Raw genomic sequence first — 25,059 nt, 5'->3', positions numbered from 1 at the left:
CAAAAATTACACTAAGGCCCGCTCCCGACCACTTCGGCTTCGGCAGTGTCGGGAGCGGCGGGCTCAGCAGTCGGGACCTCCTCGGCCTCGACAGCAATGGGAGTAGCCTCGGGGGCGGCTTCGGTCGCCTCGGCCTCCGGAGTCTCTGCCTCTGCATCCGGCCTTTCGACCCCTGCTCCCGGTTGGAGCAGGTTCACATCAAAATCCGGGAGAAGCCGCCGCAACTGGTTACGGAAGTCCCGGAAGCCTTGGATTAGCCCGTTCACGCCCTCCTCTTCTAGGAGGTCGCGGAACTCCGCCGATTCGCGAAAGAGCGCCACCGCGCTCTGAGCTTGCTCCCGAGCCTCGAGCTCCCGAGCCTCGTGGTAGGCGGCCTTCTTCTCGAGGGTTTTTATTTCCCGCTCAAGCTCCGAATGTCGGAGGCGGGCATTCTCCACCTCCTGCTCGCGAGAGGCCAGCGCTTGCTCGACTTCGGCCAATCGAGCCTCAGCGGCGCGCAGCTCGGACCTCGCCAACGCATGCGCGCCCTTTTCCTCATCGAGCTCGGCGGTAAGAGCTCGAATCCTTCCCTCAGATGCTCTGACCTTTTCTTGGAGCACCTGTCGTTCGGCCTCAGAGGCCTGGTACTTCGCTTCGGAGGCCTGGTACTTCGCCTCGGCGGCCGTGTACCTCGTCTGGGCCTCGTCGTACCCGCGCTGGCACCTCCGGGCCTTCTCCCGGTATTCTTGAACAAGGTGCATCAGCATCTCCGTCTCGTGCAAATGCTGTAAAAGAGACGAAAAGGAAAACATAAGACGCCACAAATAAAAAATCTATACAGATTACACAGGTGGGAAATTTTACTTATCCGGACGGCGTTGCAGCGGGTATAGTCCATGAAAGCATTATAGCTCATGGACCGTATCATTGCCCGGTCGGCTGGGAGCAGCGCGACCCGGGATATCTCCAGCGCTACTCGAGGGTTCTCGAGGGCTGAATCACCCTCGAACACCGACCAGGTGGGTGCAAGGGGCACCCGTCCTTCCGAGCCCGATGGGCCCGGAAGGCCAGCATCGGCTGGCCTAGGTAGAGCCGACCCCGAGGCTCCCTGACTGCTCCCCGGTTCGGAGCTAGGGGGCTGGGGTCGGACGAGCGGCCGGTCTGACCGCCGCACAACTATAGCGGGGCGTGCAAGCACGGGACCCGCTGAACTCCTCCCCTGGTCGGCAACTGGAGCGTCCTGCCGACCAGGAATCTGCGCCAAGGGCGCCGGACATAGGGGCGCCATCGAGGCTCCTCTGGAGCCCGAGCCCCCGGAATCCACGCCCTCCCTCCGACCAGCTTCGGGGCGCGCGGGCTGAGAAGGACCCGCCTCGGAGCGAGCGGGGCGCGAAGGACCCGCCTCGGAGTGAGCGGGCCGGGAAGGACCCTCCTCGGTCACTGCTGTCGCTGGGGCCTTGGAGGTCGCCGAGACCTTTTGCTTTTTTCTCGGCTCGGTCGGCTCGCCCGAGAGCTCGGCTGCCCTCTTTTGGAAGCGGGCATAGAGGACTTCACTTTTCGTCACCATCTTTGCGATATCTGCAAAGGCAAAAAGGATTAGAACATTAGAACAGTAAGGAAATAAATACACCTTGAAATTACCCTTACCATGGGGACGCGCCGAGCTCAAGCCCACGTTTACCAAAGCGTCCTCACATATGAGGCCGTTCAGCAAGATGCCGTTCCTGAGGCTGTGGATGGCGTCGAAGATCTCCTGCTCACGCTGAGAAAGTCTGGGGGGTTTGTTGATGGCCTTGAGCTGAGCCGGTCCCCACCTGGGGTCAAACCCCCAGGACTGTGCAGAACCAAGGAAGAAGAATTTCTCCTTCCAGCCATGAATGGATGAGGGGGCGCCATGAAAAAGTGGCCGACCCACCCGAAGGGCGATGTACAGCCACTCTCCGTCTTCCGGATTCGACTTAAAGATAAAAAGTCGCCGGAAGACGCTGACAGAGGTCGGAATCCCCTGCAGTAAACACAGGGACAGAAAACCGACCACCGTCCTCCAGGCGTTCGGAGTAAGCTGCGCCGGGACCAACTGGCACGTCGTTAGCAGCTCATTCACAAAGCCGTGAAGAGGAAATCGGAGGCCGGCCCAGAGCGACTCCAGATGCACTCCGATCCGGCCTACCGGAGGATCGGTTATCCGATCCCTCCGCCTGGCGGGCTCCAAACGGAACCCGTGAAGAGGGAAGAACCACTCTTCGGTCATCTCGACCTCCAGGACACTCATGGTGGACTCAACTTCGCTAGGGACAGAACCCATTGCAAGAGAAAAAGAAATCAAAAGAGGAGGGGAACCTGGGGAAGACGCCGGAGAAAAGGGACTTCGGTCTGAGGAAGACTGGAAGAATAAAAAGCTGGAAGCAGAAGGCAATAGAAAGAGGATAGAGGGCCAGGGGAGAGTTTAAATAGACCTCCCCAACGGCCCGAATCAGCGAGAAAAATGCTGCATCCGGTTTAGATGGCAACGCGTGTCGGTCCAAAAGACAAAGCGACGCATCTAATTAGGGCTAGCACTTCGGACGCCGAAACGCCCCATCGGATCGTGCGGCCCCATCATGAGCCCACGACGCGAGGACGCTTCGCAAGAAGTGTCCCAATAATGAGACTCCTCGGGTAAGGAGAGACGCCGCCTATTAAAGGCATCTCGAAGCGCTCGATAATTCAAAACGCGCAACAAATTAAAATTTTCGGAATCCGTAATGCCCCAACTAAAGCTACTTCCCGCGCTCCAGCTGGTAGCCAACTGAAACTCGGAAGTCGGGGGGTAGTGTTGGGGGAAAAACCCCAAGTCATCGCCATGGAGGCGCTCGGCTAGGAAGCGCCGACCGGAAAGGCGCTCGGTCAAAGAGCGCCGACCAGAGAAAGCGCCAAGAGGCGCCCAACCGAAATAACCAAGTAGGGATGCTCGGCTAGAAAGAGCCGACCAGCGGGCGCCGACCAAAGAAGCGCTCAAGTAGAAAGCGCTGACCAGAGACAGCGCCAAGTAGAGGCGCTCGGCTAGGAGGTGCTCGCCCAGAAGGCGCCGACCAGGAGTACTCAAAAGCAACCCCGCCACAGGGTGCCCCATTGGGCGACCAGCTCGGCTCGGCACCCTTGCCGAGCCGATGCCTTTACCAAATAATTCAACTCTCGCTTGACCCTCTAAGGGACCTGACAACTCCACTATAACCTGCCGCTATCTTCAAGCCATCAAGGCATAAGATCTCCGTAGGTATTCAGCACGACCTGCCATTAATGCACGAGGCTCCCTCAAGTCTCCGATGCACTCAGTCATTTAATGAACATGGCCCAAGACGATCTCCGGATCACTGAATCATCAGAGCGTATGGCTCTCCCTGACCGCCGGTTCATTCGGTAATAAATGCATTTACCATCCACGGACCCCAGGCCCACCACGGCCGGCGGTTCAACCACTTCAACAGGTCCGATCGACCGTCACAACTCCCTGATTCCGGTCTGATCCGGTCCCGTTCTCCATCACGCCATTAATGGGCCAAATCGTGCCCAATTATTACAGAACGGGACAAACCTACTGTTACCTCCCAGGTAACCGAATCCTCCTATAAAAGGGAACCTGGGGGGAAGAGGAAAGGGGACTGGACTCGGACTGGACTCTGGGGTCTGGACTCTGAGGACTCTCAGGACCCTTGGGACTGAACCCTCTTGGACAGCACAGATACAATGGATGACATCATCTTCTTCATCTTCTTGATCTAATCTAAATATTCTTGCTGTCTTCTCCACATATTTTCTTCCCTGCTCTCTCCACATATTCGCCCCCTCTGACTTAGGCATCGGAGGGCCGGCGCCGGGGAGCCCGGCCACCGGTTCTTCCTGCAGGACTCGCACCCCACAGTGGAGGACGCCACCAGTCGGCGCACCGTCGACCACCCTTCCAGCGGCGGAGCTCTGCCCCCCCAGGAGGACGCCACCAGCCGGCGCACCGTTGACCACCCTTCCAGCGCCGTCGATCGCCGCCCCTGCGGCGGAAGCCCCTCCTTCCCCGGCTTCGCGGCGGCCCCCGGGTCCAATTTCCAGCAACAGTTTCTATTATTTCAGCAGAATAAAGGGTGATTTATGATTATGATAAAATCTAAATCATTGTGAAAACCGGTTAACTATAGGTATAAATCAGTTGACCTTTTATATAATTATCAAGCAATGTCCTAAATGCTATTTTCCAGAGAACAATTTTTTGGGCTTATTTTGGACATTGGATAAAATCTTCCACTGGCCTTCTCATCCGAAAGTACGTTGGAATGGTGGACTGGTTGAAGAGGTTGACAGAGATTGGGGTAATCAGCTTGTTGTGTACCATAGACGAGGTAAGTGATTTGTGAGAGCTTTAATACCATTTAATTGCAGTAATCCAGCAAAAACCCGGGATCGGTACGTGCTGGAGTGCACAATTTTTATTTATTAATTATGATCTCTCAGTCCAAAATTCCAATGGAGTCAATTCCGCAAGATATGAATCCCAACTCATCAAATCTCTACCCTGATCTCGCTGCACGTCAAAGCTCCAGAAACCGACATTAATTCATACCGTGTCTTCAAGCCCCACATCATGAACATTGGTGAGGCAAGTAAAATTTTATTGATGGGGAATAAAGAACAGTATTTATTGAATAATATTTTCTTCTTCTTTCTTGAGAGAAGAAGCAGAGAAACAAGAAGACTCTATTACTTAAACTTCTCCACTTAATAACCATCTCTAGCATGTCATAGTTCCTAGGAGTGAGAAAGGATTACCAACCCTCCCTTACAATTTTGGGCAATGAATTCCATCACCCATGAAAGGCATCCAACTCTCTGATGAACTATTCTGGCAATAAATTTTGCACTTGCAGCACTTGGGCAGTTTAAACTCTTAAAAGAATATGCTAAGCTCACTTTAAGACACATCAAATAGCTCACCATCTACAGGATTGAATTATATAATGTTCTCGATCCTTTGTCACCAGTTCTTGCTTGCTATCTTATACAACAAAATCCCATGAACGAAATCACACCAGTTCTTGGCTTAATCTATACGCTAGAATCATATCTTTTTTGCACCATGATGAACCCTTTGGGTTCCATGTTAAGAACCTCAACATGCTACTTATGTACAAGAAACACACTTGACCTATATGAAATCTTCCTCATCACTAACTGGGCAGACAAACCAAAGTTGCTTCCAACATAAAATGCCAAAGCTTCTGTGATCAGGATTTGCCATCCCAACATTTTGATTTGCGATTTGGTACTGTACAGACTCATTCCAATGAGATGGTCGCGATCCTTTCCCGATCTGCCGTTCCTCTTTATGGTCATAACAGTTACCTTGGTCCAGATAGCTCCATTGCTTGAGCCAGTAGCGACGAGTCATCAGTTAAGTCAGAGAAGCAGCGCTCCGAGGAGAACTCCGGCAGCTTGAACATGTGGGCGTCGACTCTCTGCGAGGCTTCCCATCTCTCTGCAAGTCCATCACCTTCGAGCATTCGAACCACCTCGGACATTTTGGGCCTGTGGCCAGGGAGGTACTGGGTGCACAGTAGTGCCACTTGGATCATCTCTTCAAGCTCAATCCTATCATAGTTGTCCCTTAGGTCCTTGTCCACGAGGGTATCAAGCTTCTTTTCTTGATGGATCTTTTTCACCTGAATGGAGAAAACAAGTAGTGAACATGTGTTTTGGGAAAAGTAACATGAAACTCAAAATTATGGGTATATTCAATACTTCCAAATGAAAGGAAAATTGATCCATGGTCGATTCTATAACAGATAAATAGGAATTGCTAGTTATACCTCGTGAAAAAAGACTTTTTAGTGGAATTAGCCATTCCAATTCTTTTAGAGAGAGATTCTCTTTGAGCAAGCAAATATATATAACATGGTTACTGGAGTCTATTTATCGCATATATACTTCAAAGGACATCATGGCATAACCATCGGGGATTCATAGTAAAATAAAAAAATGGGGGTTATCGATAGATATAGAAATAACTTCTATTCTCTATTTTATATTTATTTCTTTTTATTTTGATTTCGATATTTTTTTTTTATTGTCTATATTAATACGTAAGAAGGCCAGAGTTTTTTTTTTTATTTTCCCTAATTCTAATTCTTCGGATAAAGTACAATGGAGAATGTGAGTTCATTCTGGATTCAGATGTCTTTTCTGAGTGTAGTATGAGGCTTTACCCAATCAAGCATGGCTCCTTTCTGGTTTGCTGCCTTGCCAAATTCGAGAGCAGTCTGACCAGTTATCAGCTCAAGAAGGAGGATTCCAAAGCCAAAGACATCAGTTTTCTCGGAGGACTGGCCTGTGGAGAGATACTCTGGAGCTATATGCCCCACAGTCCCCCGAACTGCTGTAGTCACATGTGAGTCCCTGTGATCCAAAAGCTTTGCAAGCCCAAAATCGCCTACTATGGCTTCACAACAGTCATCGAGCAAAATATTAGCAGCTTTAACATCTCTGTGAATTATCTTAGGATCACACTGCTCATGAAGATACAGTAGACCTCTTGCAGCTCCCAGCGCTATCCTCTTTCTAGTAGTCCAAGCCAAAGGTGGTTTTCCTGCAAAGGCAGAAGTTGCACAGATAAATGGTCTTTTGCATCCATGTGAAAAATCTTAACTGCATTTAAAAAAAAGGTGATCATGATTTAATCTCATTGTTGATTAAAGCCCTTCCTTATTTCTAAAATCAGGAGAGCTTTTCACTATCTATGATGCTATGACGCTAATTCTGCAGTTACCAACTCAGGATGTCATGGTTCTTATAATGACATTAAAATTGTTTTTCAATGATTAAAATCTTGATCTTGAATTATGCCTAAATTGTAGTCAGTCTATGATACCTAGGTTTTTGATGACTACTAAATCATTGGTTAAGTAATACCAAACGTTATCATTCAGTAGTGCAGACTTAAACTCCAGAAGCATTTCAGTAATTACAATAACTACTGTAAATACTATAATCTACATAAGCTTACTTCTGAGTCGGGAAGCAACACTTCCATTGGACATGTAAGGATACACTAGAAGCCTTTCAGTAGCAGTCATGCAGAATCCATATAATCTGAGTAGGTTTCTGTGCACTGCTAAGCTTATCATCTCCACTTCAGTCTGAAACTGGAGCTCTCCACCTGCAGCATTTCCATCCTTGAGCCTTTTTACTGCTACTAAAGTTCCATCAGGAAGATGACCTCTGTAGACATTTCCAAAGCCACCTTTTCCTAGAATGTTCTTGCTACTGAAGTTATTTGTGGAAACCTGGAGCTCCCTGAACTGAAACCTCTTCAGGTTTCCAAAACAAACTTTCTCATTATGTTGATCTGAAGAAACAAAAAAGATGGAGAATTTTAGCCAAGAATGACAAACAATGTTAGAGTTCAAAGTCATTTGTATTTGGTGCTGTGCTTGGTAATCTTAAGAAAGAAGTCATAGAAAGATTCACTGGTTTTCGACCTATCTTCTATCACTTACTAACCATCAACATCAAAAAGGATCTCTCGATTATGTTTTTGCCTCCACCAGAAAAATAGCCCAATACTGAGAAATAGTAAACTGATGCCTCCAATGCTGCACCCAAATGCAACAGCGACTTTGTGACTTCTGGATCTTCCTGGGGTTGGAGTACCTTAATAGATTATCGATGATAGAAGCAAGAAATAATAAGATCAGTCAATACACAGTTAGAAGAAATACCCTATATCCTACACATTCAAGAGTTCAAGCAAATCAAATGATAAGTGTAAACATAGAAAACAGGGATCAACTAACTGTAGTACTTTAAATCTGGAAATTTCTTCTAAGAAGATAAGTCTAGAATAATTTCTAAAAAAATTCCAGGCAGAAAAATTGATGGCTACAGTCCAGGAAAATTTGCTAGACTAAAATTATAGAAGCAAAACAAATGTTTATCAGACACTTGAGAATAAAATGTGCAAAATGTAGACAGCATCAAGATAGAGGAAAAAAAAGGATATCCAGACGGAGGATTTTGTCCATGCTAAAATCGTTGTGCTGTGAATTTAGAAAAGTCTTTCAGTGAAGAAGAGAGAAGTGCAATAAGAAGTCTTCAGAGCTAAGTGATTACTCTGTGAATTGTTCAAGTTATAGGACAATGGCATGGGCACCGTCCCAAAGCATTCTTGCTCTGAACCAGTAGCACAAATCAGAGGATTTCCAACAATGCTGCAGAAAATTTTACAATAGAATAAGTTCAGAATTCCATTTTCCTATATATGTAGTAAGAAGGAGATAAAAATTGTCGATGCAAAAAACAACCATAATATTTACTTCCACATGCTATATCATAAATATCATTGCCACCCCTGATACAAGAGAGGGCCACTTTATACGGTTTGCAGATATATTGATGTATACAAATTAGATTGTCATTTAGTAATAATGTTTTGAATTCAACCCAGAAAAAAGTAACCATCTCAATTTAATGACCTAATTAGTTAATGATGCATTGGCTACCAGTACTAACACAGTTTCTTAGTCAAACCACAATGAAGTGGTACACATGAAGAGAAAACAGAAAGGTAAAGACCAACAGCCTTACTTGAATGCCCTTGCTGGAAATCTAGGGACAGGACCACTCAGATTATTATAAGATAAGTCCCTGAAGCATAAAATTCAAAAGAAATCTCTTCTCCAGTTATATACTTTCTTCAAAGACAAAATTAAATTCTTAAGCAACAAGGAAAACCACTGGACTTACAGAAAAGCTAGCTCTGTGAGGTTACCCAAAGATAGAGGGACTGCTCCAGAAAGACTGTTATTGTTAAGTCTCCTGATTTCAATTAAAATGATTCAACAAACCACATATAAAAAAACCTTGGTATGATTTAAAGTTAGAGTAATTAGCACTTTTTGTGGCACTGTCTGCTTACAGGTACTGAAGGCTTTCCAGTTGGCCTATGGAGGTGGGAATTTCACCAGTGAAGTAGTTGTTGGAGAGATCAAGTGTTTTAAGCTTTGATAGCTTTCCAATCTCTGCCGGAAGTGATCCTAAGATGTTGTTGTTCTGCAAGAGCCTGGAAAAAGAAGAAAAAAAAAAAGGGGGAAACCACCCACCAGAGAGAGACAAACTATAACAATAAGAAGGGAGGGAAGAAAAGCAATAGAGAGAAGAAGAGGCAATCATCTATCAGAGATGAGAATTTACACAGTTTCAAGGTTTGTCAGGTTCCCTATACTTGGAGAGAGTGTACCGGATAAGCTTTGGCTGGGACTTCCTCTGCAAAAGAATGACCTCAAAACAAGTTCATATCACTCTCTAACCTCTTATCCTTCAGAAGTTGTACACCCAAGTACAAAACTTTTATCCATAAGGATCTTACTGAAAGCAATAAGGGTTTTGGAGTAGAACTTACAGGCTTATGACTAGATTATCTGGTGAGCATGTAACCATGGTCCAGCTGCATGGATCCACAGAGTCCTGATCCCAGTTCTCAAGAACACTATGAGGATCCTTCAGAGAGGCTTTGATACCCATCAAAGCTTGCACTGAAACAACAAGAGCCACCTTAAAAACAGCCCATCTTCGTGGAAAAAGATTTGGAAAGAACGGAAAAAAACCATGAAATATGTCAAAAATACCTTCAAAATTAACACCTTTAGGGGAGAGAAGACCAGCTGCAGAAGCCCAGGTCCAGAAGAACACCATGAGAAAGAGTCCATTTTCCCAGTTCTTTGCTCCCATCGAACCAATAAGCTCCCAAAAGTAGGCACCCTTATGGGAGGCACAAGATCCAGGTGGTTTTGGCCCTGGGGACTTCACAGATATGGTCTATGGAGTCACGAATCAGATCATTAATGAGTTGGCTGTTTCATCTTCACCTCTGGCTCCTAGTTTGGCCGTTTTGTTCAGAAGAAGCTTGCACTCTTGCTTTCTCATTCCCCTCTGGATGTCAATAACCATGACAAAGCCCAGCACCGTGGCAAGCAAAGGAGAAAGGGAAGGGAGGGAACAAACATGCCTGCCACCTGATATGCTTGAATTGGGAAACGGGTACTAAAAAAATCCAAAAAATCTAAAGCTTTTTAGGAGGGAATAGATGCTAGCCTGGATAATTATGGACAGATTTCCATGGTCAGGCAGTTGAGACACTTGGCCGGGTAAGTATGAGGGGAGAAAGATATGGAAGATTAAAGAATCTTCAATAGATGAAGGTGTTTGTAGGGGTGAAGAGAAAAATGGTCCCCACACTGGGAGAATAGGTTATTTTTAAAAATAAAAAGTAAGAGAGAGAAAATCTTTGGCATCATGGAAGACAAGAAAAGGACATATCATGTAAGCAACTATTTTTTTTTATAAAAAAAGCAACCATATATAAAATTAAAAAGCAGCTTGTGATGCTGGGCAAGAGGACATTTTGCTCATGGACCTTGGAGGGACCATGTTGTAGGGGACCCTACATGATTTCCTTAAGGACCATCACTATCTTTCACCTAGGTTCAATAGGCCTTGGCATAAAAATTTGTAGTTGGTATTCTTGGTATTCGATCACGACAATGTGATATTTACCTTCATTTGAGCTGTCATATTTTTAAAGACAAATACAAGCCCTGTGTGGTGTCAGTTTGATGAATATTTCTCAAACAATGACAATGGGTGAATTAGCGTGAAGGTCTAGTCCAAACCCGAGGCACTTGATCCCGGAAGGAGTATTCTTCCTCTTCAGCAACTCCGCCTAGAAATTGGAAATCTAGGGCTATCAGAGCCCTTGGTCTCCTCTATATAAACACCTTTCCATCTCTATGATTCTCCACCAACGATCTTCCTTCTTCCTCTTTTTTTCGTTGAGCTTGTAGTTGTCTGTCACTATGTTCGCCAGAAATCGAGACCACTAAACGCCGCTAAGGCCGAGATACTACCCACTAGTGTCCTGGAACCCACTGATGTTGAGCTCTATCAAATGACTTTGGCCTTGGTCAAGTTCATACCCTAATTTATTGACCAAGTTGCTTAAACCTGGCTCATCCGAAGTCGTCATACTCTGTCACCCGACTAACTGTATCCTTTCCTTATTATTTTAATTCGATTAAAATCATTGAATAGAAATTAATCTCACTTTTATTATTTTTAAATAGGTTTAGCAAATTTATCTAGTAAAATTCGACAATTTAAGGCGAAAGGAGGAATTACATCTTACACTTCTTATTATCTTACAAATTATCATATTTTTTCTATATAAGATTTTTTGTGAAAATATCATATTTTTCTTAAAATTATGAATTAGCATATGTGTTATAAAAATCATGCTTTACTATGAAAAATAGTTCTATAAATATTTTAATAAAAAGAGTTTTGTTATAAAAAATGAATCTGATCACGCCATTTAATATTTTTTATATATTTATGTGTATGTTTTAAGAAAAAAATATAAGTTTTCTAAAAGCTCTCTGATAGCTATGTATGATATCTAGAATTAAAAATATCGACATCCGGAGCTAGCATGCATACAAACACAAGCCCTACGAGTGGGTCTAAAGTCGTCATATGAAACAAAAATCTATGTCGATTACGAATACAAGCCCTCTCATGGGTGTAAAGTGACCATAACATAAATATCTGTGAACAATATTTTGAACTATGATATGGCTAAGTGGTAGAAGAATGATTTATGGATTTATTTGCAAAATGAACTTGGAACCATGTTAATGATTTATGATTAATTTATGCATACATGATTGGCTTTATGACTTGTTTTAATACACTGTACTATGAAATGCTTTATTTTCTAATATATGTTATTTTCTTAAATGATTTATTGATATGAAAAAATTTATGCTTGATCAGTAAGGTAGAGTATGATTTATTTATTGAGCGGTGTCACTTATATATCTCTATTTTTATTTTTCTTTCTCTAGACGAATAGGGTCAATAGAAAAAAGGAATGGTCTAGACTTGGAGTTCGCACTAGCAAGCTTCATAATTTTATAGAAGAATTTTAGTATTTTAAATTTACTTTGAATTTGTAGTTAATGATTTTCTGAATATTAAGAATTATGGGTTTGATATTTATATTTGGATTTAGACGCTCTGAATCAGTGTTAGTTGCATTTAATGGATAATAAAATTAAATTTTTTATTTATTATATTTTGTTTGAGATGAATTTGAAAGTTAAATGAAATGTTTGGCTTTATGTTATCGTCTGTTGTACCCCTCGGTAGTATGACCATGTTATGTTCCGAATTTGAGGCGTGACAATTCGAACAAGGATGATTGTCTAAAGCTCTTCGGCCCATGATGCTTGATGCAACCCCAGAGGAAGCATTGTATCATAACTCAGTTTTAATAAAATGCACAATCATCAACATCATAACTATCTCAGCAATAGTTATTCTTTCAAATTTATCTAGAGCCAAATTATTTGAGATTAAAAAAATGCACATAATGTTATTATTTACAGTTATAATAGAAAATAAGTTGATTAATGAAAAATAACATAATTATTTTGCAAACACTGTTAATTAAACAAAAATAATTTTCAACTATTAAGTAAATAGAGAATATCTAGTGTTATAAAGATTCATACTTGCAAAATATTATTTTATATGGTGAACGATGGAAAGATGGACCATGGTTAATATATCATCATAGCTTGATGAGAAATCTCATGAAAGGTGTTTGTTTAAGCAAGCTGAATAGGGCATGAGATGTGTTGACAAAATCAATTAAAAGAAAACAGAAAATAAGAGGAGGCATGAGTGATAGAAGCAACGAGAGGAGGAATAGGGAACCGTGGTTGCGTTGTTACATCTTACATGGTGAGGCTTGGCCATCACAACGAGAATCCAACATTCCCTAAAGTCTTGACCACTCATTGGAATTCCAAATGCCATCTTTTGTTTCGCGAGCGGAGGAGTGGTTGGAAACTCGAGATCTATGCGTGCATATCTTCGTTGGGCTGTCCTTTATCGTTCTTACTTTATTATATTAAAATATTTATGCGGTAGGATAAAATAATAACACGTCCACATGCGTTGCGTTACGTGGGGTCATGGCGGCTTTTTCATTTTCCAAAGTAAGGACTCATCTCTCAGCTCTCGCTCTCTCTCATCTCGTCACCCACACTCGCACGCTCTGCCCAACGGCAGAACTCAGCAGGCTGTCAATCACTGTAAAACAAATCACGCACAAAAGCAAAAGCAAGCTTTCTAAAAGCAAAAGTTGTCATCACTTCTTACGTCCCCCCCTCTCTCTCACGCTCAAAGGCCTTCTCTCTCTGAAAAACGGACGTTGGACCTCAACTTTAGATACCATTTAAAAAAATTCTGCTAAGATTTTCTTTTCTCTTCCTATAAAATTGAGATCAGCTTGGTTCAAAACTATTTCTAAATAATTTATGGATACAGACCAAATCCTGCATGTAGCCTATAATTTTGTTGGTTATGCTGATCTAATTCATGTATCCTGCAGGATTTCAATCTAGTCCGATAGAAAGATCTAAATGGATACCTAAAGTTGTAATTTGGCTTAGGTTCATGTAACAATCCAGAACCTCATCTAAAATGGCTAGTCGAAAAGTATTATTTGGTTTTTTTGATTCTGCATACGTACTTAAAATCTATTCAGTGAATAACCGTATGGGACTAAGTACACGCCTGTACAGGTCCTCACATATTTCTTCTGTTTAAACCTTGACATCCTTGTCAAGCTAAGGGTTCAAATTCATTCAAATTTAATCACAAGCACTATGATCCATCTGTGATTAGTCCTAATAGATCTGTGCTGCAGTACTCCCTAGTCCACATAGGTAATGGGCCAGGTCTGCTCTGATACTATTTGTAACAACCTAGAATCTCACCCAAAATGATTAGTTGAAAAGTATTATTTGGGTTGCTTGATCTTGTATAAGTATCCAAGATTTACCTAATGAATAACCGATGTGGAACTAAACACATGCCCATATGAGTCCTTACAGTTAACCTAATCCTCGCCAACCTCACCCAAAGCTCGAGTTAGGTTTGGCCATATGTAAACTAACTTGTGTTGGCTGAGCTGGAAAATATCAAATGGGAGTTTGATTTGGTTGTACATATTTGAGCTGAGGTGCTTGTGGATTTGGCCAAACCAAACCCTATCCGAGTACATGATCTAAATCCAGCATAAGTTGCATTTGTTTCGCAATCTCTAGACCCACCCTAATTTGGACTCAACATAAATAGCGATGGAAACTTATGATCGAAGTTAATGACATATAGCTTTACTTGACATGACCAAACATATTTATATATTTTTGGATAGAAAATTTGTATTTAGCCATTCAGGTTCCACTTATTCAAATTAGGCTTGGCTTTACATTTAAACCGGTCCATATTAAAGAAGTTGATATCTTCTCCCCACTGCATAAATTACATGATATGAATAGCAGAGCTTGAAGTTCTGCCTTTTTTGAAGCAAGGACCATTTTCTTAGTCCTTTAGAACCAGCTAGTAGGGCATCTTTATGTCATTAGAATAGCTAGGTACCGACATCCAGCAGTAAGTCAGTTTGCGGCACAAGCTAGGTTTTACCGACAACATACTAGCTATTCATGATATAAGCATTTCTATATGAAAATGTATATTTATTTGTATGGGTATCAACTGAAAAGCATCAGACTATATCATAGGAATACCAAAGATTAAATTTTTTTTTATAAATTATTATTATTTGCTAATGTATAATGAGAAAATTTGTAAGAATAGCTTAAAAACAGCTTATCCCAGGATGAGAAGTCACAAAATTTTTGAGTTCCAATGATAATAAATTTGACCTATTCCTTTTCCACCATATCTTGCATGGTCTTCTTGCTTATAAAAAATTTCGTGTAAGCCCCAACCCTACCGCTGCAAAAGAAAGAAGGAAACAACCAAAGAAAGAAAGAGATCCACGACTCTATCACTTTAAAAATAACAAAAAATATCACTACACCACACAGTAGAACTAGTTATTATGATAGCTAATAATAGTTACTATATAACTAATATATTACATTATTTTCATTTTCAACTAACCATTGTTAACCATTTTAGGGCGAGACCATTGCATAACTACTGCCAACATTAGGACCATAATTCATATATGGCCTACTCTTGAACACTATTATTAGTAGATGGCAGTCTCAAAATTGTTCACATAGGTAACAAATTTGACATGTCACTTTATTCCGAAAGTACGAGTTCAGAGATAGGATCTAAACTACTGTTGAATGGCAAACAAGTTCGTTTTCTTAGTTGCCAATGCAATGAACAAAGCTTATTGCAAGAACAGTGACAATGTAATGCAAAGTTAAGCTTAGGCGATCACTACTTACATTTATATCTAATGAGGTCGAGGGAGATCGGCCTCCGGCCCGTGCGTCCAGCACTACGGACGGATCTGATACCCTCCGACCTCGTCCACACCGGTCTCAGACAGCGAAGGCGACTGCTTCTCCTCAGAGGTATTGTCTGCTTTGAAAGAAATTTCATAGTCTCTTCCTAATGCACGGTTTTGCCTCGCAAAAGGCACCTCTGAAGAGACAGAGGTTGCCCCCCTCCATTTAAGAAACGGATCTTTTCGGTATCTAGTTGATGTGGGATTAAGTTCAGACCCTTTATTTCCACAACATAGCCCCCCCAATAGAGGGGTCTGTGCCAGGGTCAAGGGCTCTCAACGAAAACACCATTAATGAGGTCAAGGGAGATCGACCTCCGGCCCGCGCGTCCAGCGCTATGGGGGGATCTGCCACCCTCTGACCTCGTCCCCACCAGTCTTAGATAGCGGAGGCGACTGCTTCTCCTCAGAGGTATTGTTCGCTTTGAAGGAGGTTTTATAGTCTCTTCCCAACACACGACTTTGCCCCGCAAAAGGCGCCTCTAAAGAGAAAGGGGTTGCTCGCCTCCATTTAAGGAACAGACATCTTCGCTATCTAGTCGATATTGGACTAAATTCAGACCATTTATTCCCACAGCAATAGTAATGTTTTCTTATAATTGAAAGAAGGAGAGTTTCAATCATAGCTCCCAAGTTCCACTCTGCAGAAATTGATCATATTTGCATATGATTTAATTATTTCTATTTGGATGGTGCTATTCTACTAAAAAATGAGTCAGGAGAAAAGAAGAATAAGCACCAAACTTAACAAAATGAGTTACGTGTCAGCAGAGAATTCACCATGGCAGAATGGCTGCAACAGGAGTTAAAAAGACAACAGGTGATGGTCATCTTCTTTACTTCATAAAATTCACAAAAGTAAAGCTCTGAAATAGTTCTACTAGTGGCTCTCCTGGAACATATTGTAGTGCAGTGGCTCGAGTTTGTGACTGATTGGTGACTTGCACATTCCTCGTAGGTTTGAGCCCAAAGTTATTACACAATCCAACTTAACGGAAGTCTAATAAATCATGGAAAATCTCATTATCAATCAGCTCAATATGTATATTTGAATAATGACATCATTCACAAATTATTTGCTGGACCCAGTAGTACCTCTAAATGATGACTTCTCAGATCATGGCGAGTTGGCGAGTTGGCGAGTTGGCGTTATTTGTTATCAGTGCCTGCACTAATGCATAGATGAATCAGATACCAAGCCTGGCCTTTTGGCCTAATTCACTGAGTACATCAGCATGGAATTCGATAGAGAAAAGTTTTCCACGTAGTAGATGCTAGAGGACCACTTTTTTTATGCAGGCATAGATATTTTTAGGATAATTATGGGAGTATCTAGAGGTAATCCAAGGTATAAACACACGGCCAAAGGTCAGAGCAAACTCAGAAAGCATGCTTCAAACATATTTCTTATGTTGAATTAAATCAAATATTTTAAAATTTTGAAAACCAAATTGGTCAATGGCCAAGTGGCAAGCATCCGCGTACAAGCAATGGAGCAAACATGGAAAAATTTCCAAAGGAAGTAGGCCATGACAAGTGTCATGCATCCAGCGCAAGAGCAAGCATGGAAAGACCCTTCGAAGAAGAAAGGAAACATGGACGACCAAGATGCAATAAGCCGAAGGATCAAAAGAGCACAAGAAGACACGTAATCAATCCACGGAAAGGGAATCTACTTCTTTTGACGTGCATAAGCCTATACAAAGGGCTCTAGGGATCATTTCAAACGATAATCAAAATTTTCTCTTCTTCCTATTCCAAGAGTCTAGATAAAAAGGGCTCTAGGAATCATTGGGAAGAAAAGAAATTAAAAAAAATTTTCTTCTCCTTATAATTTTTCTAAGTTTTTTTTTGAGCTATCTGCAAACGTGAACGTGCTCTTCTTTCTTCCCTGGAGGCGCACTGACGGGGAAGACATGGTTATGTATTAGGTCATCGTATCTCTAGAAGATCTGTGCCAGCAGACCCGTGCGTGGGGGGCATAAACTTTTCTGCGACAACGCATCAGCATGCTTCGATCCACAAGCCATCTTCTCTCTCTTTCTTCATTTTATTATTATATCGCCAAGTTAATTATTTATTAGTTTATTCTTCTTATTTAATGTTTTTGAATATTAGAAATTTAATTTATCAATTATATTTGTGCATCTAAGCTAACAATCCAGGAAAGTTTATGTACTGTTAGCACTAGATTTTAAATTGCAACATTTATTATATATTTTGCTGCATAATTATAAATTATTATATTTTAGTTGTTACACATTTATGCTAGCTTTACTTTAGTACTTAATTTTCAAAGCAAAATATTAGTTTGCTTAACCTCCAAGACGTTTATTAATACCTCCATTTGGACTTCTCATGAAGTAATTTCCAGATTCCATTCAAACGGAAATTCAGAAATTGGTTAATTCATAGGTGCTAGCTTAATATTGCACTTAGGATGAAATTGAAAAATATCTAGTGAAATTATTTATTGAATAACGATGTCTAAGAAAAACTTGTCAAAAAGGCATACGTGCCTAAGAAAGGCTGGTACTTAAGTGAGCCAAGTGCTCTTCCACCGATCTGAAGCTGATCTGGCTGTTATTCTTTGGATTTTTCAACTAGACATCTAAAGTTTAAATTAGATATTAATGCAATAATTTGACATAAACATTTTCATTTTCATATGTGTAAAAACTGTGTTAAGCTACAAATCAATCTCTTTCTTCTTTCTTAATCAATGGCCTTCCACACATCTGAGAACTTTAGTACTAAACTGGAGAAGTTTGAATTTGATTTTGAATTTTACCCCATGCGGCTGATTAGGACGTAGTTTCAATTATCCCGCCAACAAGCCATGTATGGCACATGAGTCTTAGGTTTATATAAGAGAGTAATAGACCTTTTGTAAGAAAATATCTTTGATCATTGTATTTGCTTTTAATGCACTTGAACTTAATCCCAAAAACATAACTTAAGAATAATGACAAATGTGAGATGTGTGAAGATGCCAAATTACCTAAAAGACCCTTTTATTCTATAAGTAGAGATTCTGATCTCCTTGAACTCATACATAGTGACGTATGTGACTTAGGAAGAACCTCAAGGGATGGAAACAAATATTTTGTAATTTTCATAGATGACCTTCTAGATACTGTCACCTCTATCTTATCAAAACTAAAAAATGAGGTCATAAATAAATTCAAAGTCTATAAAGCAGAGGCTGAAAACCAACTAGATAAAAAGATTAAAATCTTAAGGTCTAATAGAGGAGGTGAATATACCTTATTTGAGCTGATCCAGTTCTATAAAGAACATGAGATAATTCATGAAGTGACAGCTCCTTATTCACCCCAATCTAATGGAGTAGCTGAGAGAAAGAATAGAACCTTAATGGATATGGTTAACTCTATGTTAATTAGTTCAGGTGCACTAGAAAATCTTTCGAGGGAAGCACTAGTAATTGCATCTTATATCTTGAATAGAATTCCATTCAAACATAATGATAAAACTCCATATGAAATCTGAAAACATAGAAAACCTAACTTAAAATACTTAAAAGTGTAGGGGTGCTTAGCTAAAGTAAAAAATTTCAAAAAATAAAAGAAAAAAATTAGACCCAAAACAGTAGATGCAATATTTATAGGATATATAATTGAGAGTAATGCTAATAGATTTTTAGTATTTAACTTTCAAATAAATGAAATTAATAACAACACCATAATGGAAGCAAGAGATGCAATCTACTTTGAAAGTATATTTTCCTTTAAAACAAGGATAAATGATCAAATAAATACCAATAATAATTTAGGGACTAGTTCTAGCAGAACCAAATTTAAAGAAGAAGAAGAAGAAACTGAATTTAGAAGAAGTAAAAAAACTAGAGTTGAAAAGAATTTTGGAGAAAACTACTACACATTCCTAATAAAAGACTCTCCTACTTCTTTAGAGGATGCCTTGAAATCTCTAGATGTCTCCTTCTGAAAAGAAGCAATAGATAATGAAATGCAATCCATAATCCAAAACCACACTTGAAAATTAGCAGACCTACCCCTAAGAAGTAAACCCATAGGGTGTAAATAGATCTTTAAGAGAAATTTAGGCTAGATGGAACTGTAGACAAATATAAGGCTTGGTTAGTAGCCAAAGATTTTACTCAAAAATTTGAGGTTGACTTCTTTGATGTTTATGCCCTTGTAGCTAGATTCACTACCATTAGGATTCTTGTTGCCTTGGCTTCCATTCATAAGCTGGTTATACATCAAATGGATGTTAAAACCGCTTTCTTGAATGGGGACCTAGATGAAGAGATCTACATAAACCAATCCGAAGGTTTTATTGTCCCAGGTCAAGAGAAAAAGGTTTGTAGGTTGATTAGATCTCTTTATGGTCTAAAACAAGCCTCCAAACAATGACACCTTAAATTTGATGAAATAATCCTAACTAATGGATTAAAAATTAATAACACAGATGAATGTGTATATTATAAAAAGAAGAATAACAAAATTATAATCTTATGTCTATATGTAGATGATATCCTAATTTTTGGAACAGACTTAAAAATTATTAATGAAGTAAAATAAATTTTTTCTCTAAGATTTGACATGAAAGATTTAGGAGAAGCAGACCTAATCCTAAATCATAAGAAATGAAGATGGAATAACTTTGTTCTAAAGCCACTATGTGGAGAATATTCTTAAAATGTTTCACTATTCTGATTGTCATCTTGTATCTACTCCCTATAATCCATCTCTTCATCTAAAGAAGAACTTAGGTGATCCAGTCAATCAAAGCTTGTATGCCCAGATCATTGGTCATCTAGTATTTCTTGCAAATTATACCAAACCTGATATTGCATACTCTGTGAACCGACTGAGTAGATCTACTCACAATCCTAATAATGATCATTGGACTGCTCTAGAAAAAAATTCTTAGGTATCTTAAGGGTACCATATCTCTGGAATTACACTATTGTGGTTATCCTGCTATTCTGAAAGGCTATAGTGATGCCAACTGGATCAGTGATATAGTTGACACAAAATCCACCACTGGTTTGTCTTCCTTTTAGGAGGTACAGCTGTATCATAAAAGTCTACCAAACAAACTGTAGTGGCTAGGAGCACCATGGAATCTGAAATGATTGCCCTAGATACCACTAGCATTGAGGCCTAGTGGCTTAGAGATCTACTGATAGATTTACCTCTTATGACTTCACCATTACCTTCTATATCTATTCATTGTGACTGCAGATCTGCTATAGATAAATGCAATCAAGAAAATGCAAATGTGAAAATAAACAGGCATTTGAAAGTGTGCCATAAATCATTGAGATACAAATTAAAGAATAACTTTACTGCATTAAATTTTGCAAGATCCGAAATGAATCTAGCTGATTAGCTTACCAAAGAATTATCTAGAATAGTGGTTCTAGAGTTATCGAGGGGGATGGGACTAAGCCCATAAGTAAGTCACCACGGTGGTAACGCAAACTGAAAAGGTTCCATGGGTAGAAACAAGTTATACAGGTGACTAATGAGGAGCACTATTTATTTTTTCCATCCCTAGGACAACAATGCTCATAAAAAGCAAGGGTTAGGTTGAGTTTTTACTCTTAATGAATCCGAGACCCATGAGGCATGGTACCTACTTGCTCGTACCCTTTTTAGGATCCACCTATATGCGTGTAGTTGTGAGGCCACGACTGTGGAAAGTGGGTTGTTTCCTAATAACACACATGAAGAGATACCTGCGCATGGCCGTAAAGCGCAAACCCGCTTCGAGCATGTTCACGCTATATTATGCGTGCTGTTGATGAAATCTGAACCATGGACCAAGGTTCAAAGCATAGTCCACCTTGGCTCCACAGAGGTAATCAATCGTCACTAAGTGAAGGTTCAAACCGAAAGGTACCTACACCTATCACATAATATAAGATACCCAGCATTTTATTTTGATTTTTTTAATTTTATTTTGATTTTAAAATTTTTAAATATTTAATTTATGTGGGGGATTATTGAATTAAATCAAATATTTTAAAATTTTGAAAACCAAATTGGTCAACGGCCAAGTGACAAGCATCCGCGCATAAGCAAGGGAGCAAACATGAAAAAACTCCCAAAAGAAGTAGGCCATGACAAGTGTCATGCATCCAGCGCAAAAGCAAGCATGGAAATGCTCCTCGAAGAAGGCAGAAAATATGGACGGCCAAGATGCAATAAGCCAAAGGATCAAAGGAGCACAAGAAGACACATCATCAATCCGTGGAAGGAAAATCTGCTTCTTTTGACATGCTTGAGCCTATATAAAGGGCTCTGGGGATCATTTCAAACGACAATCAAAATTTTCTCTTCTCCCTATTCTAAGCGTCTAGATAAAAAATGCTCTAGAAATCATTGGGGAGAAAAGAAATAAATAAAATTTTTCTTCTTCTCATAATTTTTCTAAGTTTTTTTTGAGCTAACTGCAAGCGTGAATGTGCTCTTCTTTCTTTCCTGGAGGTGTACTGACGGGGAAGACATGGTTCTGTATTAGGTCGTCGTATCTCTAGGAGATCTGTGACAGCGGACCCGTGCGTGAAGGGTATAAACTTTTCTGGGACAACGCATCAGCGTGCTTCGATCCACAGGCCATCTTCTCTCTCTTTCTTCATTTTATTATTATATTGTAAGAACCCGTGCGGGCGTGTATATAGTCCCATATCGGTTATTTGCTGGGTAGATCTTGGGTACTTATACAGGATCAAGGAACCCAAATAATAACTTCCGGCTAGCCATTTTGGGTGAGGTCCTGGGTTGTTACAAATAGTATCAGAGCGGATCCGGCCCATAACTTATGTGGACTAGGGGACACTACAGCACGGATCCATTGGGGTTGACCACGGACCGATCATGGTGTTTGTGATTAGATTTGAATGGATTTGAACCCTTAGCCTGACGAGAACGTCAGGGCTTGAACGGGGGAAGTATGTGAGGACCCGTGCGGGCGTGTGTTTAGTCCCACATCGGTTATTCGCTGGGTAGATCTTGGGTACTTATATAGGATTAAGAAACCCAAACAAAACCTTCTGGCTAGCCATTTTGGGTGAGGTCCTGGGTTGTTACAAATGGTATCAGAGCGGACCCGGCCCATAACCTATATAGACTAGAGGACACTGCAGCATGGATCTATTGGAGCTGACCACGGGTTGATTGTGGTGTTTGTTATTAGATTTGAATGAATTTGAACCCTTAGTCTGACGAGGACGCCAGGACTTAAACGGGAGGAGTATGTAAGGACCCGTGCGGGCGTGTATTTAGTCCCATATCGGTTATTCGCTGGGTAGATCTTGGGTACTTATACATGATCAAGGAACCCAAATAATATCTTCCGGCTAGTCATTTTGGGTGAGGTCTTGGGTTGTTACAAACCAAATCTGTCACGCCCCGAGCCTGAGGCGCGGCAGACGCCGCAAGCCGGCACGGCGGGCCGCACAGGCGTGCAAGGAAGCAGATCATATCAAAGCAATCACATATATTTAAAGATGACATAAATAATTAAAGTCATTCAAAAGCAATCTTACAAAATTTTAAAATAGCATATGCCAACATAATTCAAATATCCAAACTAATCTAACTGAAATGCCAATAACTGAAGAAATTATCGAAAAATCTAATGCACTCCCCAATCCCGTGCGATCAAGCCTCTGGATCTGAAAAACAGAAAAAAAGAATAATGAGCTATACTAGCCCAGTAAGCAACAAAATACCCCAAAGTGGGGTCAGAGCATATCAGATTAAAATACAAGATAATGACTGGAATAAATCATAAATAACATCATTTTACTGTTTTCAAAACTTATTATTATTTTTCTAAAAATCTGATACCAGAATCTCAACATGATAGGCTACGGCCACGTAACCCAGTGGCATGGGTTGCACAAGGTGCCAAAACCACTATTGTTAGTCACCGGTGGCAACGGTGTCCAGAAACCACTATTCTAATCACCGGTGGTGCGGTGTCGAAACCAGTTTCTCACAGATTAATAGTCGACAGTTCCAATGTATAATCCCCATTGGCAGGGCCAGAACAGAACAGATCATAGCCATGCTTAGAATGCATACATATAGAAAAATAGATTTCATAAATTATCCAATCATATTTTACGGATTTCAGAGCATACAACATAATTTTCAAATAAAATTTAATATGTCTGACCCATTTTACAGAATACAAAATTTATATCAAAATTTAAATTAATTTATCAAATAATTTGGAAATCACACTTGAAGTATTAAGTTACTTACCTCTTCTCGCTTAACTCCTAATTCAGGTAGGCGGATCAGGTTCACCTGTTTAAATTTAATTAATTTCTTTGTTAATTTCAGAGCTAAGTAAAAATAAAAAATAATACTATTGAGTTTCGGATTTCGAGTTCCAGATTTCGGGTTCCGGGTTCGGATCTGAACTGGGCCCAAGTTGGGCCCACAAGGGTACTGCCCCACTGGGCCCAACCGGACTGGACTGGGCCCAAGTTGGGCCTGCAGTGGATTGGGCCCAAGTTGGGCCCACAAGGGTACTGCCCCACTGGGCCCAACCGGACTGGACTGGGTCCAAGTTGGGCCTGCAGTGGACTGGGCCCAAGTTGGGCCTGCAGTGGACAAGGCCCAATGGCCCATTAAAGTGCTCACGGCCCACAGTGGGCCTTCTTCCTCAACAGCTCCCCATGGACAGGGGAGATGGGAGAACGGAAGAGGAAGGGGGATCGGCAGGGTGGCCAGAGGCCACCTTTCAGTCGACGGCCAGCCGGCCGCAATGACGGCCGGCGGCCGTTGCGGTGGCTGGGGTCAAGAATCAACCGAGAAGGGTCTCGGTTCATGGGGCCAAAACAAAGGGAGGAAAGCATGCTCCAGCTAAGATCGAAGAGCACAAAGGCAGAGGGCTTACCGGCGGTGGCAGAGGCGGCGGAAGGAAGATCTTGGCTCGGTCCGGCAGCTAGCAGCGGCGGCGGCGCTCGGAACCGAGGGGATGGATCTCAGAACAGGGGAAGGCTTGCGAAGGGGATTCGGACGGTGATCAGGCGGCACCGGCCACTTGAGAAGTAGGAGGAGAGGGAGGGGAAGAAGAAGGGAGAGGAAGAGGAGGAGAAGCTCGGAGGTGGCCCTATGGGAAGGAAAGATGGGGTTTTATCGCCCCATCATAACGGCCCTCCGCCGCGAAAATCGCGGCGGTCGAACGAGATCCGCGGCCGTGAATTGGCCATGAATTTTCGCGGCGGTTGAGCAAGATCTGCGGCCGTGAATTGGCCGTGGATGGACTGGGTATCCCGCGGCACCCTTGCCCCGTTTGTCCCCCGGAGGAGCCGGAGAGGATCGCAATCGCGATCCTCTGTTCCGGTTCCTCCCAAATCGAATCGGGGCTGAAGTCGGCGAGGGCTGCCGACTTCAGCCCCGTATCTCACATATATTATTAAGTTAATTATTTATTAGTTTATTCTTCTTATTTAATGTTTTTGAATATTAGAAATTTAATTTATCAATTATATTTGTGCATCTAGGCTAACATCTTAGACATCCATCAGTAACAGTAAAGAAAAATAACCAAAAGCAAATGGCAAAGCAAGCAGCCTTCACTGAGCAATGTACATCATTTTGTTTGCGAGCTTTGTCGACAAATGGTAAACCACATAGTATCCTAGCGGAAGCTTT

General features: G+C 41.5%; 1 protein-coding gene across 2 annotated transcripts; it reads right to left on the bottom strand.

Moving 5' to 3' along the window:
- Positions 1–4,933: 4,933 nt before the first annotated feature.
- On the bottom strand, positions 4,934–10,238 carry LOC103719519 (protein CLAVATA3 INSENSITIVE RECEPTOR KINASE 5-like). 2 transcript variants are annotated; one of them, XM_088707016.1, is made up of 11 exons: positions 9,627–10,238; positions 9,401–9,533; positions 9,193–9,264; positions 8,918–9,061; positions 8,746–8,817; positions 8,587–8,646; positions 8,113–8,210; positions 7,504–7,653; positions 7,007–7,348; positions 6,210–6,589; positions 4,934–5,666 (listed from the first exon to the last, which is right to left on the bottom strand). In XM_088707016.1, exons 1-11 carry the CDS (start codon positions 9,727–9,729, stop codon positions 5,346–5,348), a joined length of 1,875 nt encoding a protein of 624 aa, XP_088563142.1. In that variant the 5' UTR covers positions 9,730–10,238; the 3' UTR covers positions 4,934–5,345. The 2 variants fall into 2 exon arrangements, with proteins under 2 accessions (XP_088563142.1, XP_088563143.1); XM_088707017.1 differs by lacking the exon at positions 8,587–8,646.
- Positions 10,239–25,059: the final 14,821 nt, after the last annotated feature.

This window comes from Phoenix dactylifera, chromosome 11, assembly GCF_051530095.1.
Source record: "Phoenix dactylifera cultivar Ajwa chromosome 11, Ajwa_hap1_PhDact_Kaust_v1.1, whole genome shotgun sequence".
NCBI classification, from domain to species: Eukaryota; Viridiplantae; Streptophyta; class Magnoliopsida; order Arecales; family Arecaceae; genus Phoenix; species Phoenix dactylifera.
The sequence above is the reverse complement of the archived record's forward strand: the minus strand, read 5'-3'. Positions and strand labels throughout refer to the sequence as shown.